An 18543-nucleotide genomic window follows, 5' to 3' on the forward strand; every position below is an offset into this window, starting at 1 on the left:
AAGTCATAGAGAAAGAGCAACATTTTGTTAATGGTAAGTGAAATTGACAAAATGTCAGTTTTATATATTATATTTCTGTAGGCTAAGCTATCCCTGTCGCTAATTACGATCCCCTCCACTGGCGACTGGGCGTGGGTTAGTTCTCAGAGTAATATGACACGTTGCGCTCTGTCTCAAGTGTTTTTTTCTTCGTTTTTTGGGGTCGACAACTTATAATTACTTTTTATATTATTACTATTTTTTAGCTTGTTTGCTGTCCACCGTGTCACATAGCAGCTTTTAGACATTGTTTTGTTTTTTGTTACAAGTCCGAAATGACAAGGAGGCAGCTTCATGCTTCAAAGTTAATGGAGACAGATGAATTTAAAGAAATTATCTAAATTAGTCTATATATTCCCATCTTTCTGCGGTTAGCAGTTGAAATAAAAAAACTTCATACAATTTATACCGTATCAGATCAGTTCCCTCATCTATTTCTTTCCTCCACTTTCCCAGGTCCTCATAAAGGGAGAGACAAGTGGCTACAGCACGCAACATGAAGGTGCCACTGAAGAGACACAAGGACAGAGTGGCGCCATGGTGCATGCACACACACACACACACACACACACACACACACACACAAACACACACAGCCTGAGTGTCTTTGAGAGAGGCCTCTATTCACATTCAGCAGGCAGATAATAACGACTGACAGGCAAGCAGCTCAAAATGAGGTAAAGCTAATACTATTCATGTGAGAAGACATCTACAGTATGCCTGTGTGTGCGAGCGCGTGTGTAAGAGGTGTCAATCAGGGCCGTAAATGAAGTTGGGAGTGACGTGGCCGGTGGGCAGGTCTGTCTGTCTGTCAAATGAGAAGAGAAAGGAATGAACAAAGTGTGAAAAACGAGGAGATTCTGACAGGGATGATCTGAAAAGGAAGAATCTACTCCAATTGTTGTTAAAGAGCAGGAGAGTGATGCAATTGAGAGTTCAAGAGTTGAAAAGTTCAGACAGAAGAAAAAAAAAAGAGTTTGAGACAGAGAAGATCAGTACAAACATGTACAGGAGTTGCCAGCACTCTCAAACAAGAGTCAGCATTAACTGAGTGTTTTAGCAGTGGTGCCATAGAGGAACCCTTTTGGGTTCCCATTCCCAAATTATTATTTTTTTAATGTGAAGAACATTTTAATAATCTAAAGAAACTTTTGAACAATGGAAAAAACCCATGGAAGTTTCTTCATGATGATGGCGTATATATGACTGGTCATGTCCAGCATATGGCATTGAACAAAGGTCTCTCTCCTCAACCACCACCACTTGGATGATGCAATGGCAGCCACAGTACAACGGCGCCAATGCACTCACCATACAACAGCTGGACAGGAGAGAGAGTGATCAAGCCAATTCAGTTGATGGAGATTTTAAGGAGGCCATAATGGTCAATGGAGGGAATTTGGCCAGGACACTAATCTTAACAAGAAGTTCCATGGGATTTTTAATGACCACAGAGAGTCAGGACCTAGGTTTAACGGCTCATTCGAAGGACGAGATGTTTAAAAAGAGTGCCTGTTATGTGCGCGTGCTTTTGATTATCGCTGTTGTAATGTATTGGGAATCCAGAATATGTATCCAAAGACAGAAATATACATTAGCGAAACTCTGTCTGTTTTACTTATTGTTATTCTCCACAAACCATATCTTGGTTTCACAGTTTCCACATTAAGCAGCATTTTAAACACTGGTAATCATAAGAAATGATTCTTATTTAAGCTGTTTTATTTAGCTCAAATTTAGCTTTGCCGTCACCAGAATATATTTTTAAAAAGCATTTAAAATAGAAATTTTGAATGTAATAATATTTTACATTATTACTGTTTTACTTTGAATCATAAGAGACTTTCAAAAACATTTTTAAAGATCTTATTGACCCCAAACTTTTGTACAGTGTGTCTATTGTACAGCGTACAACTGTGCGTGCATTAATGATTCAGCTGTGCATTATGGAGGGATTTTTCAGTGACTCTTTCTGCTGGTTATGTCTTTTTGAGTGAGTCATTTACTTTGAATCAACTAAATCATTAAAAAAACATTTTTAAGAATGAAACTGCATACCAGTTTGCATGCTCAGAAAGTCCTTGAAAAGTATTTAGTGAGTCACAGAATAATTTACTCAACTGATTCATAAAAAAACACTTCCTTGTTCCTTCAGGAACAAAACACCACAAGTGCATAACTGGCAATGTGCAGAAGTTAAATTTCCTGTGGTTTAGTATAGAACTATTTTTTTTTTTTTTTGGTAAAGCAAAAAAATAAAGCAAGTTACTCATAAATAATTTCTTGTTAAATGAACAGCTATATAAAAGCAATATTACCCTTTTCCATTATTTTAGTAATGGTAGTTTTGACCTACCACAATAAAACAGTAACATCCATCCATGCTGAAAATAATAAAAATATTTTTAATGGTTGATTTTTTTTATATCCAGGGCTGAAAAAACAGATCTATTTTTGATTAATTTTCTCCTTTTTTTCTTTTTGGTCGATTCTCAAAAGCCATAAATAATTTTGAGACACATCTCTCTGTAGGCAAGGGCGTGGTTGGCTGGTACTCTCTGACATCACAGAGTACCACAACTTCCAGTAGGAAAATTCAACTGTAGTAGCAGCGTTCAACCTGAAGAGGGACTCGTTTTTACACCATATATTGTAGAATTAAAACACTTTAAACCCAAATGTCAAAAAAAATTACTTGAATCAATGAACAGCATTAATAAAGTCCCAGTATTACAGATCATTAACTAAAAAAAGTTGTTTTAAGGTTTAGTTACCGTTTGAGTTAAATGTAGAGAAAGAATGCATCTGCATGCCATCATTGGCTCCGTGCATTAGTATTAAAGCAGCCTAATATTCCTCCTGCTAATCAAACTACAAAAGACGAAGAAATCACTCTTTGCTCTTTACTGAATAACATTTCTGTATGATTAACCTCTATTTAATTTGTATGCAGTGTTATTTTACAGAATAGATTACTTTCTTCAGGCCTTTTTATAACCGGAGTTTTTCCTCCTGTGTTTGAAAAAAATCCCGTCAAGATAAAACCGCAAAAACATGCTATCAAGCGCTGTCAAGAGCATGCCAAACCAGCAGGCGGCGATATAACCCTAAACGTAAAGCCACGTTGGCCAATCAGAAGCCTAACAAAAAGTTATTAAAGGTTCCAGTAGGCGGATAACGGCGCAGCGCGGGCGCACACTCTGACGTCGCACGGCAAAACCCCCGGTTTTACTGTCTACACAACAACACTGTAACCAGCGTTTCTGAAAATCCTCATCCTGGCAGGGTTTTTTAAAAATGTTCGGTTTCAGTTTCCTCATACTGTGTTTCCGTATGAACGAACGGCCGAACCGCGTTAAAAAAAAGTCGCGGTTTTAAAAATACCCGTGTCCGTGTGGACAAGGCCTCAGTTTCTGTACTTGCCTACTTGAAAAACATTAAAAACACTGATTATTTAATTTGTATCTTTGTTCTTTTGTATTTATTAATTTGTGCTACTGCTTGTAGATACGTTTTTTGTTTTTATTTATTAATGACTGTTTACTTGTCTTTAGTCTTTGAAATTTATTTAGTAGTTTTAGCTGTTTTAGCTATCGAAATTGGAATCGAGAATTGTTAAATTCCACTGGTATCTCCATAACCTTATTTATTACAATACAAGGATAAATGGCTCAATTGTGGCTTTTTGTGGTGGGGCCAGTGAAAATTTAATCATTGAATTAAATGAATCGAATCAAATTAAGAACTTGTGAATAGGAATCTAATCCAATCGGGACATCAAAATTGATAGCCAGCCTTATGTCCACCACACTCAGTTCTCAAAATCTGGGCAAAACTGAGTCAAACCCATGTCAAATTGACTCAATGTGTAGATTCTATTATTATTATTATTATTATGTGTGTGTGTGTGTGTGTGTGTATTTATATGTGTGAATGAGTGGGTTTACAACAATTTAATCCCCACAAACTTATATGACTGCATGTATGGGAGTTTTAAATTAAATGTCCAGGCTGGCTGTCTTGCTAAGCATTTAGATAAAGACAGCTTTGAATGAGCTTTGATTTGAATTCTTCTATCCCGACAGGTCGGGCGTAATGCGATTCTTGTTAGCATAGCTGTAAACATGGGTGGTAATAGCCCGAGTCTAAAACACTCACAAGGAGGTCTAAGTACATCTGTAAACGTCATTAGAGCAAAATGATCAGGAGAAAGAGGGCCAAGAAAAGAACAGAAGAGATAAAAAAGAAGCGATGCCTTTTAAGCAGGTGTTTACCCAGAGACCTGGAGCAGAAAGCCAAACAGTGGGGGCGAGAGGTTGGGTCACACTTCTCAGAGCCAAGGAATTTCTTGTCATTTAAGAAATGGCGGGGATCTTTTTTTGTCTACATATACAGACAAAATGTCTGGGGGGTTTTTCCCTGTGACTTTCAAACACTAGGCTAGAGTTTGTTTGTGAAATAAATTCTGGTGACCAAAGGTGAGTAAACATCAGCATCAACAAAAGCCAAAACCGCAAGGAGCCGCTACTAAATGACGGAGAAGCAGCTCTAGGAGTCTGTCTATCAGTGTCCAGTGAGGTTGTTGGTGAGACAGGTGTCAGTGTGTCCGTGTCTTTGTCTTTGTTGTTGGATTTACTTTCTTTAATGTCCCTGCCAGCGTTCATCCCCTGACGTTTCGCGGGTTGGCCCTTTGACAAGATGCGTGGAAGGAGAAGACCTCGGAACGTCGCGAGCAGCTGAAAGGTCAGGAGAATGTTCCGGACTTCACAGCAGCTCATTACGGAGAGTCTGCAGGATGCGGTCAGAAAAAAATTACAACCTGTCAGTCCAGAAAGGCAAAAGTTGACATGGTGGCAGCTACACAGCACATGCCTGCCCTTCCTCTCACTCTCTTTCCCTCACGGTCTTTTTCTTCAGGGTGACATCAAGAGTGATCGACCTCCTTTAGACATTTCAGAGTTATTTCTAAATCAGACCACACGGACGACAAAAAAAAAAACCCACATCCCCAGAGATCTTTTTATGAAACATGATAGTTACAAACAATGATTTTTTAAAAATTGTAAACTTGTAAAAATATTACACGTTTAATTCAACACAGTATGTGCCATTTCTTTATAGTTATTTTTGAAATTTACTAGCAATTTCTGAGTAAAAACTGTTATATTTTTCATTTTGAAAATATAATTAAATACAAAATATATATAATTTATGCATCTCTCATGGGAAAAATCATGGGACCATATATTTAATATAATTCTAAACTTGTTAAATATAATTTCTGGCATCAAAAAAAAAAAAATTGCCATCCATCAAACAAGATAGTCCCATCCCCAATTCTGCTATTGGTGGAGCCAATGTTGCCGAGTCAGGCTGGTTAAGATCCGTGTAAAAAAAGACTGATTACTAGCAATGCACAATTTTCACAGACTACACTGACAATTGAAGTATAACTTCTAATGAAATGTTATCTTTTTCTCCAGGTGTTTTTGGCCGTCTGGATAAGAGTCTTGCCCTCTCTCTGACCCCTAAAGCCTTCACCACAGACAGAGACGAGACACAAAGTTATTTTCAATTTAAAATAAAGGTCGGATTTTTCTGTGTGCCCCTTGACCTTTGAGTTTGAGCATCATCATGCAAGTCTGTGAGCGGGTGAGAAGGAACAGAGAGAGAAGGCGGGAAAAGAGTGCTGGGTTGGACTGGGAATTCTCTGACACCTGGTGGAGCTCCATCTGACAAAAAACCAGACTGATCAACCATGCATGCACAAAACACACCCACCCAAGTGCCCCTCTACAAACACAATGGCTTCAACTCTAATGGGATGCCCATTTGATGTTAAACCCAGCACACACACTCCCTGCCATTCTATCCATGGCTGCTACATGTTGTATTTGACTGATGATAGTCAACACATACAACACGTTTCCCTTCTTCCTCTTTATATGGGAAAATCCTCAAATGTAGGCAGCTGGCCCCAGGTCAGTGGACACAATGGCAGAGAAGTGCATTGCTGTGTCAAGCCCTGTCTTGTCAGATCCTATATCAGCTTTCCCAAGCAGGGGCCCACAGGGCCGGGACTAGAGCTCAGAGAGTATTCTGCAGCAGTTAAAGAATTAAAATGGATTATCAGAAATATCATATTTCAGACATCACCCTCTCCTGACGAACTAAATGAGATGGTCCTCGCCAAACAGTTGTGTGACTAAGTGCGAGTGACGTAGACTTCACACGAGAATGTGTCATGCCTCTGCCGCGAATTACATCACATTGACGGCCTAAAATGCTCCTCCTATGAGACAAGTGTGCCCAAAGAACAGCATAATTATCTATGGTTTTGAGTTTCGTATAGGTGCCACATCATAATTTATTCCCAGGAAACAATTGTTGAGAGCAAAATAATATATTTATTCTTAATATATTAGCCTTGTTTCTAAGTAAAAAATTATGTAAATATCCTTTTGGGAATTGTTGAAAATGTTGTCATGGAAAGTAAAAATATTTAAGGGGAAAAAAAACTGCAAGCATTATATTTATGTTGTAAGGACTGGTTTAAAAGTTTCCACCTGTTAACTCCCATAAAGCCGGACACTGTCTGTATACACATTGATACCTATTGTATAATTAAAAAAATTGAAAGGTTTAACACGGTAAAATCAGTACTATAGTGTGAGAACTATATTTTTTAGCACTGAAAGAGGGAGAGCAGGACACACACAACACAGATGACTGAAAGTGTTGAAACTAGCTTTTTTTGTCAGAATCACAAATGGCACTGGACTCACCCCAACACACACACACAAACCCCTGCATACAGTACATGCGAGCAAGCTTTTTTTGGAGGACCCGACAACCCCCTCATCCAGACAGGAGGCTATGGTTGGCGTGACAATGCTATCCCAACTAACATCTGTACGGTAACTTCGGGCACAACGACTACAGGCCTAATCCCTACACTGACTGAGAGAGACACAAACAAAAAAAACAACCTCAAACTCAGGACCCAGTCCAGGATGCTCACTGTCTCTGTTTCTCAATTTCTCACCATTGTGCAAGAGAGTGTGAAGGCCAGGAATGCCTGTCCAGTTTAAGGGATTTGAATTAATGCAACATGTTTTGATTGCTGGACATCTACAATTGAACACAAAAGGCGACTCGAACAGCACCAGCCTCTGATCCCCAAGGCAATGCTTCACTCCTTTAGATGAGTGCAGTGGATGTGTAGGACTCTAAGAAGACGAGCACTGTTAAAGCAAGCAACAAAAAAGGCCAGGGACCAAACACAATGCAACGTTGAAGTGGGTCATGGTTATGTGTGGCCCATCAGCACACTCCACTGTCACGCAGAGAGAACTGCAATCTAGGAGATTCACCAACATCTACGGCAAAACTGATCTAAAGCCTGCTATTTACATGAACCAACACGCACAATAACAATTAATAATATAACAAAATAACAAATAGAACATTTTTTTTAATTATTGTACTTTATCTCATTTTATGTTATTGTTGTGTAAAAAAAAATAATAATATGTACCCTTATACAAAGGAAAAGGCACATTATACAGTCAGTCAAATTAAGTTGACACCAATATCTCACCGGATTTCATGGCATGTTTAGCAGACAGAAGAGGATAGACAGGGTGATTGACAGGTGAAGGGCGGGACAGCTTTATAAGCAGGTGAAGTGTGTGCTTTCACTTTGATCAGATTGTGTGTGTGTGTGTGTGGGTGTGTGTGTGTGGGGCTGCCAGGCATGGGAAAGTTTGAGGCTGACAGAGTGTGTAGTTGACAGGCATGGGGAAGTCTCGGGTTGAAAAAGCATTCTTGAGTAAATACTCCTGAGGTCTTTGTTGTTTGAAGCTAAATCAAAGAGCACTTAGAATGATCACGAGCCAGGAGAACCAAGCTGTACATTTGTGAAACAATGTGACAACCTGAAATGCGGTTGTCTTAAAAAACCCCTAAAGGAGGAGAAACTAAACACTCGCTCAATTACTTCCAGTCAGGTTTCAAGGGGCTGGAAATAAATGTAGTGCCTTCAAAACTCCAAACAATTGCAGGTTAAAAACGAGCACAATTAAAATAGAACCATTATGAGATATGTGGAATATAAAAGTTTAAACTCAAAGGTGATTCTTGTTTGTTATTTTGTTGCATATATGTTTGTTATAGGAATTACACTACAAAACTAGTGCTACCCTGACACCTATTGTTCAAGAGGCTGAACTGCAGTTCAAACTTCGGACACTAGAACAATGATCTAAGATCATTCTAAGAAATAAGTTCAATGATGGACATCACAGTTCTCACGTAACCCCATTGAGAGACAGCACATTATCAAGATGGTTTTTGCTAAAAGATCATGGAAAAGAGATAACAGTTGTCTGGTTAGGGATTTTGGCGAGTCACTGGCAGACAGTCCCAGATCACCAACAGATACAACTGCCTTTGAATAAAGCAGTTCATTGTAATACAGAAAAATATTTACAATCACAAAATAAGGGTATGTGAATCTTAATCCAATCAACATGGATTACAAAACATCCATGTACACATAATCCTTGGCACTTTTGTAGTGCCAATTCTGTCATTTGTACCATGGGTGAATGGTGATGGTTTCCGTTAAAAAGACAAACAAACAAAAAGAACTTCTATGTCTATGGAGAAATGACACGACCATAAACATGAACGTTGAACATGTCATGACACTTCTAAAATCAACTGTATGGAGTAAAAATGCCACTGAAATTGAAAAAGTCCCAGATAATAATAATATGTGGCCAAAAAATGTGTTTCTTTCATATTGTATGTATGCAATAAACGTTTGAGATCAATATTTTTAATAGTAATAGTCTTATGCTCACCAAGGCTGGATTTACTTGATCAAAAATACAGTAAAAACAGTATATTGTGAAATATTTTTATAATTCAAAATGAGTATGTTCTATCTGAATCTATTTTAAAATGCTATTTATTTATCTGATAGTAAATCCAAATTTTCAGCAACATCCAGTCTTCAGCGTCACATGATGGTAACTCTTTATAATAAGGTCTTATTTGTTAACATTAGTTATGTATTATTAACCAACATACAATACATTTGATACAGAATTTATTCATCTTTGATGCTATTAAAAAAAAAATACTGTCATTCATTTTTTGTTCATGTTAGTTCACAGTGCATTATATGTTAACAAATACAACTTTTAATAATAACAATGTAAATGTTTAAATTAACAAACTATAAGATTAATAAATATTGTAGAAGTATTATTCATTCTTAGTTCATAATGTCAACTAACAAAACCTTATTATAAAGTGTTACCCATGATCCTTCAGAAATCGTTCTAATATGCGAATTTGCTGCTCAAGAAACTTTTCGAATTATTATCAATGTTAAAAAACAGCTGTATTGCTTTTATTTTTGCAGAAACAGTGATAGTCAATGAATATGAAGTATTTGAAATGTATCTATTTAATGCCTTGCTGATGAATAAAAGTATTTATTTAATTTTAAGGAAAAAGTCTTACATGGAAGTGTAATTTGTATAAATATTTCATATTATTCAGTTAATTTCAAACACATGGATAGTAAATAAACCTCAAAAACGAATAAATAGTCAAATATATCTCACTTCACTGTTTAAAAAGCTATGTTGGTCTGACCTCAGGTCACATTAAGAAAGTTTAAGAGGTCAAAAACTCCCAATTTTTTTCCTCTTTCACCTTATAACTCACTCGGTCACTGACGTGATAACACATCCCATAGTGCACCTCTTTATATGCATAGTTTGATGAGGTCAAAGAGTGCAGATGTTCTCGGATACCATGCAGGTATTGTTTTGATTTTCTCTCTATATGCACAGACCATGAATATCCTATTCATTTTACCAGGTACAATGTGAGCATTATACACAATAATAACAAACATTCCTACTGACATGACACAAGCAACGCAAAATCCACAACATCTGTGAAAAACAGCGCAGTAAAAAAAAAGGGCAGAAACCAGCTAAAGTCACTAGAGTGTGAGTTGATAGGTGCACTGAATCAGGAATAACATCTGAAACATGACAGCTGAGATATGACTTTATAATCCACAAAGAGAAGCCTGAAATCAGTCGACTTATTGTTTACTTAGAAAGTACTGAAAAACTCAGCTCAGTAAGTCTTTTAATGGTTGAAAAATTAATAAAAAGAGAGCATCTCACAAATGCTTGATAATAATTAGTGCTTCATGCTAATAAAAATACGGCCCTTCCATTTTCGGATGCAGTCAATCTGTTAATGATTTAGTTTGAATGAAATTTAATTTTCAATAGTTTGACATGGACAGACTTGACTAACATCACTGATTTGGTCTTAAAATGGGGGGCTTGTTGAAGCAGGTCTGGATTATTCTTGAATTTCAGTTTTCAGAGGGTGCAATCTGATACTGTGCTACTAAAATATTTCAAAACAACTGCATTTGCTAGTGTAACAATCCTGTCACGGTTAAGAGCAAAGGTTATGTGATTTAAAGGTTAATAGGCCTATTTTCCAAAGTGATCTGATATTTTCTGATATAGTTAACAAATATTAACTAATTGTTACATTTTATTCTGCATCAGTACAATTTCTCTATCCCATAAGCATAATTCAATTTTTTTAAGTTAAATTAAAACTTTATTACTGTAGTATCTGACTAAAATAACGTATTTCATAACAAAAAATGCATTATATTGTAAAGGTGTGACACTTGACCTTTTACAGAAAACTGAAGGTGTTATAAATACCACAAAACACAGCAGGAATGAAACAGCCTGAGGGAGAGAGAAAGAAAGAGAAACAAAAGAAAGACAAGAAGGCTTAGATGTTTAAAAAAAATGTCTTTCATAAAATATTCTCAATACTCTATTCCAAATAGGCCTACAATTAAATGCATAAAACTATATCCAGTGATCTGGCAGCACTTCATAAACTGTCTTGTGGAGAAGAGTGTTTTGTGTTTTTGTTTGTGCATATCACATGAAAAAGCAACATTATCCTCAGCTCCTTTGTCAGGCAGTTTGTAATGAGCCTGTAATGAGTTCATGTAAAATGCAGGAGGGAGATCATCTATCTCACCCAGAGCAAAGGTCCTCACAGCACCAAACTTACTATATCAACCTCTCAATATACAGTAGGAGGGAGCGAAGGCTATCTAACATAAAGATACATGTGTGATGACATGGCTGCTCTCTGTTGTATTTTCAGACAGAATAAAGTTAACAGATCAGTTGAATAAATTATTTTTGTTAGTACAACAGTTAGAAGAAACTATTTGACAATTGCTTACAAACTGAAAGTATTGTTTTCAGAATGGGGAAATAGCCTATGGTTTAATAACTAACACCTGCACCCCAAAACAGATTTGGGGTATATTTATACGTTTGTAAGGGATACAAGATAGATAGGCTATAACCTAGTTTCGATAGGTTCTGACATTCCGTAGCCTATCTGGTATAGGCTATATATCTGTTACTATTGAGTAATAACAGTCTATATTCCAATTTCTGAATAGGATACCACATGTACACTAATAATATTTTCCACACTCTCAACAAAACCATAAGCCAGCAAAGAAATCAGTGCCGAGACTGCCGACACCAGTGAACATTGACCGTTCAGCAGAACCGGTCCAGTCCGAAGTGGTGGTGGTAAGTTAAGTCCGCCGAATTCCGACATATCTGACTGCTGCTAATGTCAATTTTTCGGGTGAGACGAGAAAAAAACACATCCATTGTTTTGCACTGTAAGTACAACAGGTTCTACTAAATTAATTTTCCATACACATGTAGCTATGATTCACCACTTAAAATAATCAGCGCACAGGCTGCTCTGACTCATTCATAGACTTACCGATTAGTTTACAAATCTGTTGATTTCCACTTGATTGAATTGATGCCGAAGTCGCCGTGTGTGTTTGTTGCCAGACGACTGCAAATTAATTTTCGGGAGAAAGGTTTGTAAAAATTAAACTGTTGCCGTTAAAGGCGATCTCCTCCACTTATACTTTTAACAGTGTCTAAGCAACGGTAAACTCTCCATCACTGTTTACTTTTCTCCCGCGTTGTTTTCCCAAACATTACGGTAAACTTTAATATCTTCCGGGTTGTTCCAATAACAGTCAGGATCAGGATGAATGGGATGAATTGATATTTTGTAGTAGGCAGCAGGTCTACCATAAACATACAAAGACGACAGATTCTTTAAATAATTCGGTTTTTTTTTTTAATTGGAAGTTTCAATTAGGAATGTTTTGGTTATTTTTCATAACTGCTTTATTGTCCAATAATTACACACATATATTTAAATATTAAACCATTAGCACCTTAATTTCACATAAACGGCTTTATGTTATTTATGAGCAAATAATGTTTTTCACATACATACTACGTTATACCACAGCGAATTGTTGTTAAGAGTCTAATCATTTTTTATTTTTTAGTCGAAACTGCACGTACTAATTGAATAAATAATTACTATTTATTGTTAATCAGTATGTTGCTATATATATATATATATATAGCATTTTTTCCATTTGATTATTTTTTATTGTTATTATTTAATGTGTAGGCTATATATATATATATATATATATATATATATATATATATATATATATATATATATATATATTTAGCATAAATGTTAAACGACGATTTTATAACCTGGATAATGACTGCAAACAAATAGTGTTTATTAAATAGTGTTGTATTGATGCTTTGAAACGAGCTGTTTAAAAGAACCGATTCGTTGTGATAAGTCGTATGTCCGACAAGTGGAAGAGGGGTCCCTTGCGATAAGTATTTTATAGGAACTGTAGTCTTTATTTCCATTAAATGAACGGCTGTAAACTCAATAAAAACTACATTTCCCAGTAGAGACTTGAAACGCAGGTGCAGACAACTTGTTGCCTCGTGAGAGAAATAGGGGTGACCTCCGCAATCACAGGAGTAGTGGACAAGCCTCTGTCATTCAACCAGCTGAAAATGGTAAGACAAAATAATATTCCAAATATATATGAAAGTGTGTATTTAACTGTCAACATATGATTACGTTAGCGGAAAGGGACAGTTTTGTGGAGTACTTTATGATTTATAGCAGAACCAAAACTTTAGCATATATCTGTTAGTTCAGATCTTTAATGTAAGTTACTGGAACCAAGAATTGCATTATGTTGATTACACTTCTTAGAATATAACAGTCAAGAACTTTTGTTTGCACATGCGATATTCCTTATATCAAACATTTAAATGCATTTTCAGGTGTATTAACGCTATGATAAGTCATAGATTAGTGATTCTGAATATAATGCAGATACATTAATTTGCAACAAATGAATGTTTCTGCAGAATTGCCAAATAATGAAAGGGAATTATTTGAAGAAATGTATAAATGTCTCCCAGTTTAAAAATATCCCACTCAGCACTTCATTCTGGCAGAGTTTGCCAGGACTATTTATGTTCGTGGTGAGCCTCCTGAGCTTCTCTGTCCTGAGTGGTTGATTAAGATCAGTTATTTTCTTTGCTACCTTGTATGGCATCTATTGTTTATTATTCTATCTCTCTTATTTCGCTGCAGGCTGAGCCTATTAGAGTCCTGGTTACCGGCGCCGCAGGGCAGATCGCATACTCTCTGCTGTATGGAATCGCAAAGGGAGATGTCTTCGGTAAAGATCAGGTAAAGGCAGGATTTGGCTTATGTAATGTCCCATCACATCCAATTAAAGGATGTTGTATACCATGCATGCTGTTCGACTAATTCCAGGAATAAGCACCATGTCTTTGACAGTCCGTGTCTGATGTGATTAATACTTGCAGGTCAAAACTATTTTGTGACAGTTGTGCAAGTAATGCAGTAATGTTCACTTTCCCACTCTCTTTCAGCCCCTTGTTTTGGTACTGTTGGACATTACTCCCATGTTACCTGTGTTGGAGGGTGTCGTTATGGAGCTGCAGGACTGTGCCCTCCCACTTCTGAGAGGTACACTCACACAGAATGGACTGTCATGGGGCCCTGTGTTCTCTAGTCTTTGTGCCAGTACTGTAGTCTTAAAGGCCTGTGTTTTCACTGCACAAATGACAAGAGCTCAGAGCAATCTGATTGGCTGCCTGTATGATCCCCAGCTGAAAGGGCAGCTAAACTTAGAATTGTGGTTCCCATCAGAGGATGGTATGGGAAGGTTGTGACAGTATGTGAGCTGTCAAGTGTATGGAACAAAACTAACAACCCAAAACTCTGGAGTGCCAAACTGGATGGGTGAAACAAAATATGCCTTTGGTCATATTTCACCCCAAAAAAAAAAAAAAAAATCAGTGGCTTTATGTATATATAAACAGTATATTTTCATTCTGACATTACATTCATAATAATCACCAATTTTTTTTATTTAAAACAAACAGATGAATAATAAATACACGACAGTCCGTGCGTTCACACCTCTGCCGGAAGTCTATCATTTTCAATTTGAGCCGCCGGCGCGGAGCGTCTTGGACGACGATAGCGGCGAGGAGAAGTTAAACTCAAGTCAACTTTATGGTAATAAGCTATGACGCGGTTCGGCAGCAACCATTCGTAATGTAGAAGTGCTCCCCTTGAGAGGATACCAGAGAACGCAGTCAAGTCAATTTTGGTTCCACCCACATTAGTCCCCAAGCAAAAAAAAGGAGAAATTGATCATTTGAATTTCATAAGAAGATGCACAACACAAGATTGTCGTCCGTTTGTTTGAAGAAGAAGCATTAGGCTGCTCTTGCCACGAAGAAAACAACACAAAAATAGCGACATTTTTTTATTTTTTTGAGTTCAACAAATATTACCATGATATATACTTAATGTAATGTAAATAATACATTATTATTTCATAAATTCACATTTGATGAAAATGGGAGATATTTTAAATATGTGTTAATAAGAGTTAGGGCAATGATTGTATACAAGTAGTATTTCAGCAAAATATAATTTTTTTTCTGTTTATATCAGTCTGAAACAAGTTAATATAAAAAAATTAAAACTTTTTACAACAGTAATAGCTGACTCTTTTTACATATCACATTCAGTTTTAATAATGAGGTTTTTCACATTATTCAGGTTCTTTAGTTCTGAGATTGTTCTAAAAAGTGTATTGTTGTTTTACACTTGCTGCTGTTGTTTACCCTTCATCTACTATATACCACTGTCTGTGTCTTATTGTTTCAGAGGTCATCCCCACCGATAAAGAGGACGTTGCATTCAAAGATTTGGATGCTGCTATCCTGGTGGGGTCCATGCCAAGGAGAGACGGCATGGAGAGAAAGGACCTACTTAAGGCCAACGTTGCCATCTTTAAGTCTCAGGGGGAGGCACTAGACAAGTATGCAAAGAAAACAGTCAAGGTGAATATCCGTGACTTAATTAAGTGCTTGCACAGTTAGAAGAATTAAAGTTACTCAAGTATGAAGGCAGTATTTTGACCCTTATGTTTTAATATGCAGGTTCTAGTTGTTGGAAACCCAGCCAACACTAACTGTTTGATTGCGGCCAAATCAGCCCCGTCCATCCCTAAAGAGAATTTCTCCTGTCTGACACGCCTGGATCACAACAGGGCTTGCTCCCAGGTAAAACACCCCCTTGCTGGATGGTCCACGCCAGACGCCACGCAAATGGAGCACAATACAAAGATGCGAAATGATTCAATTTACCCTCTAACTTGTACCACACAATGTGTCCTCTAGGTGGCAATGCGTTGTGGCGTTTCAGCAAACGGTGTGAAGAATGTGATCATCTGGGGAAATCATTCTTCTACGCAGTACCCTGACGTCCACCACTGCAAGGTGATTGTGCAGGGAAAGGACGTGACTGCCTTCGATGCAGTGAAGGACGATGCCTGGCTAAAGGGAGAATTCATTTCTGTAAGTGTTGTCTGCTATGACTTCCTCCTCCTGTAGATGTCACTGTTGGCCTATTTACTATGCCACATTACTGAGTAAGCAAGAATATTACAATATGTTTAATAGCATTCATGTGAATGACATTTGTAATAATAAAGTCAGTTTAAGTAGGTTCATTGGAACAACATTCAGTTTGCACATGACTACTGACTGGAATAATCTGATCAGAATATTTCTATTGTTTCTCCTGTTTCACAGACAGTGCAGCAACGAGGTGCTGCAGTCATTAAGGCCAGGAAGCTCTCCAGTGCCATGTCAGCCGCCAAGGCCATCTGTGACCACATGAGAGACATCTGGACAGGCACTTCTGAGGTCAACTTTTTTGGGGCCCTGGCCCCCTAATTGAGAGTTACTGCTGTAGATTTTTGATTGCATCTTAAAAGCAATCTCTTAATAATTTCTACTCTAAATGTATGTGTTTACCAGCAATTTCTGACAAAATAAGGCTCAAAGTCAGCCTAATAAACAGGGAAACACAATAAACATGGAAACCTAGGGAAACCTAAAATCTTCTTTCTTCCTTTAATCTTCTGTTAAAACAGCCAATTGAAATGTCTTATAGATGCTTGATTTGGCTATGTGGAGCTAAAAAGTCAAGCAATAGGAAATAAAAATGCCCAAGGACTTTGTAATAACATTGTATATTTACATAGCATTGCTCAATAGTCTTGTTTCCACTCCCATTAAAAACAGTATGAGTTACATTATTAAGTATTTACTTCTCTCATCTCATCTTCGGTATGATGATTACATAATATGATAGACAAATTGAAGTGTTCTCTGCTTATTGTTTGATATTGCACACAAGGCAACAACTTTATTTGGACTGATGCTAGACATTTTGATTGGGCGGCCACTTGTTCTGAACTCTTCTTGCATTTGTTTTATAGGGTGAGTTCATCTCTATGGGTGTCTATTCTACTGGAAACTCTTATGGAGTGCCCGAGGACCTAATTTACTCATTCCCTGTTTCAATCAAGGTGAAACTTGAAACTTTCCCAAGATCTGTGTCTGATATCTCTTTCTTAATCTCCACTCCATGGCCTTATTTACTGAGGTCAATTCTGAGATCAAATTCATATTCACATCAACTCATCATAGTCTAATCAACTAGAAAGGTATTATTTTAGCCAACATTGCAACATTTCTCTTTTTCTTCAGGACAAGACCTGGAAGATTGTTGATGGGCTGGCCATCAACGACTTCTCAAAAGCCAAGATGGAGGCAACAGCAGCAGAATTAGTGGAGGAAAGAGACACCGCTGTCTCTTTCCTGGGAGTGTGACTGGAAACCCTGCCACATTCACCACTCTTAGATGCCCAGAAAACTCCAGAAGCACGTTTGTGAAACACTCGAGAAATCTTTATCTTCCCCTGAAACTGTTACATAAATCGTAGAACTGTATGTACTTGAAATCTTTATTCTTCCATTTCAGCTGGGTTTTGGCTGATTTTTCAGAATTGGAACCTAGTTTTGTTGTTTAGCGGGGACTTTGGTTGTTTCCCTTCCTGTTTTTGGTTTTCCATCTGAGCACAGCTGAGAAACAATAGTCTAAAACAAGATGTTATTTATTTGTAGACTGCCCCATCAAATTAATGCTGTGTAAAGGAGGAACAAAGCCTGGAAAGGACACGGAGTACATAAATTAGGTCTTTCTTTGTCATTTCCCAGCCTTTAATGAAATTTCAACTGCTACCTTAATTATGTGTTAAAGTGCTTTGGCAGTGTGGTTACTGTAACAGATTTTATATGTATCCAGCAATAAAAACTAGACATTAAAATGCTTGCACTCATTTTTAAAATACATAGTTGTCCTGCATTAATAAATCATTCTTTTGCACACTGCATTTTACAATGAATAGGTGCTGAATTTGTTATTATGATTATGTATTGTCAGTATTGTAGTGTTAAGAGTCAGGATAATTTTGGCCTAAATTAGAAATATTAGAAAAACTAAATATTGCACTTGGTCCCTGACACATTACATATTGTGTATGAAACGAGTATAGAGCTGTACGTTCTGTACTGCAAGGTCATTGGTGTGAGGTTGCTGACGTGGCCTTCTTGACTGTGTTGCCAAATCTCGATATAAAAACAATCTGTGCTGTCTTTTCGATACTTATTAAGCTAGGTGATGTTTTACTGTACTAAGGAGACCAAGCACTCGAAATCCCCAAAACGTGACTGTATTCTACGGATAAGCTAAAAAAAATCTAAACCCGCGACAGAGCTCATTGTTATTAAGCAGAAACACTAAAAGTCGCTTATAGTACACGGACATGGCAACACTGCGGCCCGACTGAAGTCAGCCAATGAGATTCGCCGTACTGAAATTTGGTGCTTTCATTGGTTACTGGGAGTTTACATTTTTTTCCTCTTTGCAATACATTAACACTTAACTTGCTTTTGTTAACATCATAAAATAACCCGCTGTTCCGTTTTATCTATTTATGTTAAAATTTAAGTGTGAACTGATACATTTATCCATAATCACAATTCATTATAACTGGGTGACAAGGATAAATCACAATAATTGCCGAAAATAATA

At 37.1% G+C, this 18543-nt stretch overlaps 2 protein-coding genes across 8 annotated transcripts in view; one reads left to right on the top strand and one right to left on the bottom strand.

Annotated features, from left to right (window-relative positions):
* Positions 1-12173, bottom strand: part of wdpcp (WD repeat containing planar cell polarity effector) — a 128152-nt gene extending 115979 nt beyond the window's left edge. For 2 of the 7 annotated variants that reach the window (XM_039653410.2, XM_039653336.2), the window contains exon 1: positions 11923-12168. The gene's annotated coding sequence lies outside the window, so the exon portion shown is untranslated. Of the gene's footprint in view, positions 1-11922 lie in introns of all 7 variants that reach the window. The other 5 variants (XM_089120349.1, XM_089120348.1, XM_089120350.1 and 2 more) reach the window with 5 other exon arrangements.
* A 747-nt stretch (positions 12174-12920) lies between these two features.
* mdh1ab (malate dehydrogenase 1Ab, NAD (soluble)) lies at positions 12921-17776 on the top strand. Its single transcript, XM_039653957.2, has 9 exons — positions 12921-13058; positions 13648-13746; positions 13953-14049; positions 15265-15440; positions 15540-15662; positions 15780-15956; positions 16194-16307; positions 16886-16975; positions 17157-17776. Exons 1-9 carry the CDS (start codon positions 13056-13058, stop codon positions 17277-17279), a joined length of 1002 nt encoding a protein of 333 aa, XP_039509891.1. The 5' UTR covers positions 12921-13055; the 3' UTR covers positions 17280-17776.
* Positions 17777-18543: the final 767 nt, after the last annotated feature.

The sequence above is a fragment of the Pimephales promelas genome, chromosome 15 (assembly GCF_988280905.1).
Source record: "Pimephales promelas chromosome 15, fPimPro1.hap1.1, whole genome shotgun sequence".
Classification (NCBI taxonomy): Eukaryota; Metazoa; Chordata; class Actinopteri; order Cypriniformes; family Leuciscidae; genus Pimephales; species Pimephales promelas.

Coding starts and splice junctions, on each gene's coding strand:
- mdh1ab (XM_039653957.2), top strand. Junction 15,663..15,779: donor ACAACAGGGCTTGCTCCCAG/GTAAAACACCCC, acceptor TGTGTCCTCTAG/GTGGCAATGCGTTGTGGCGT. Junction 16,308..16,885: donor TCTGGACAGGCACTTCTGAG/GTCAACTTTTTT, acceptor TTTGTTTTATAG/GGTGAGTTCATCTCTATGGG.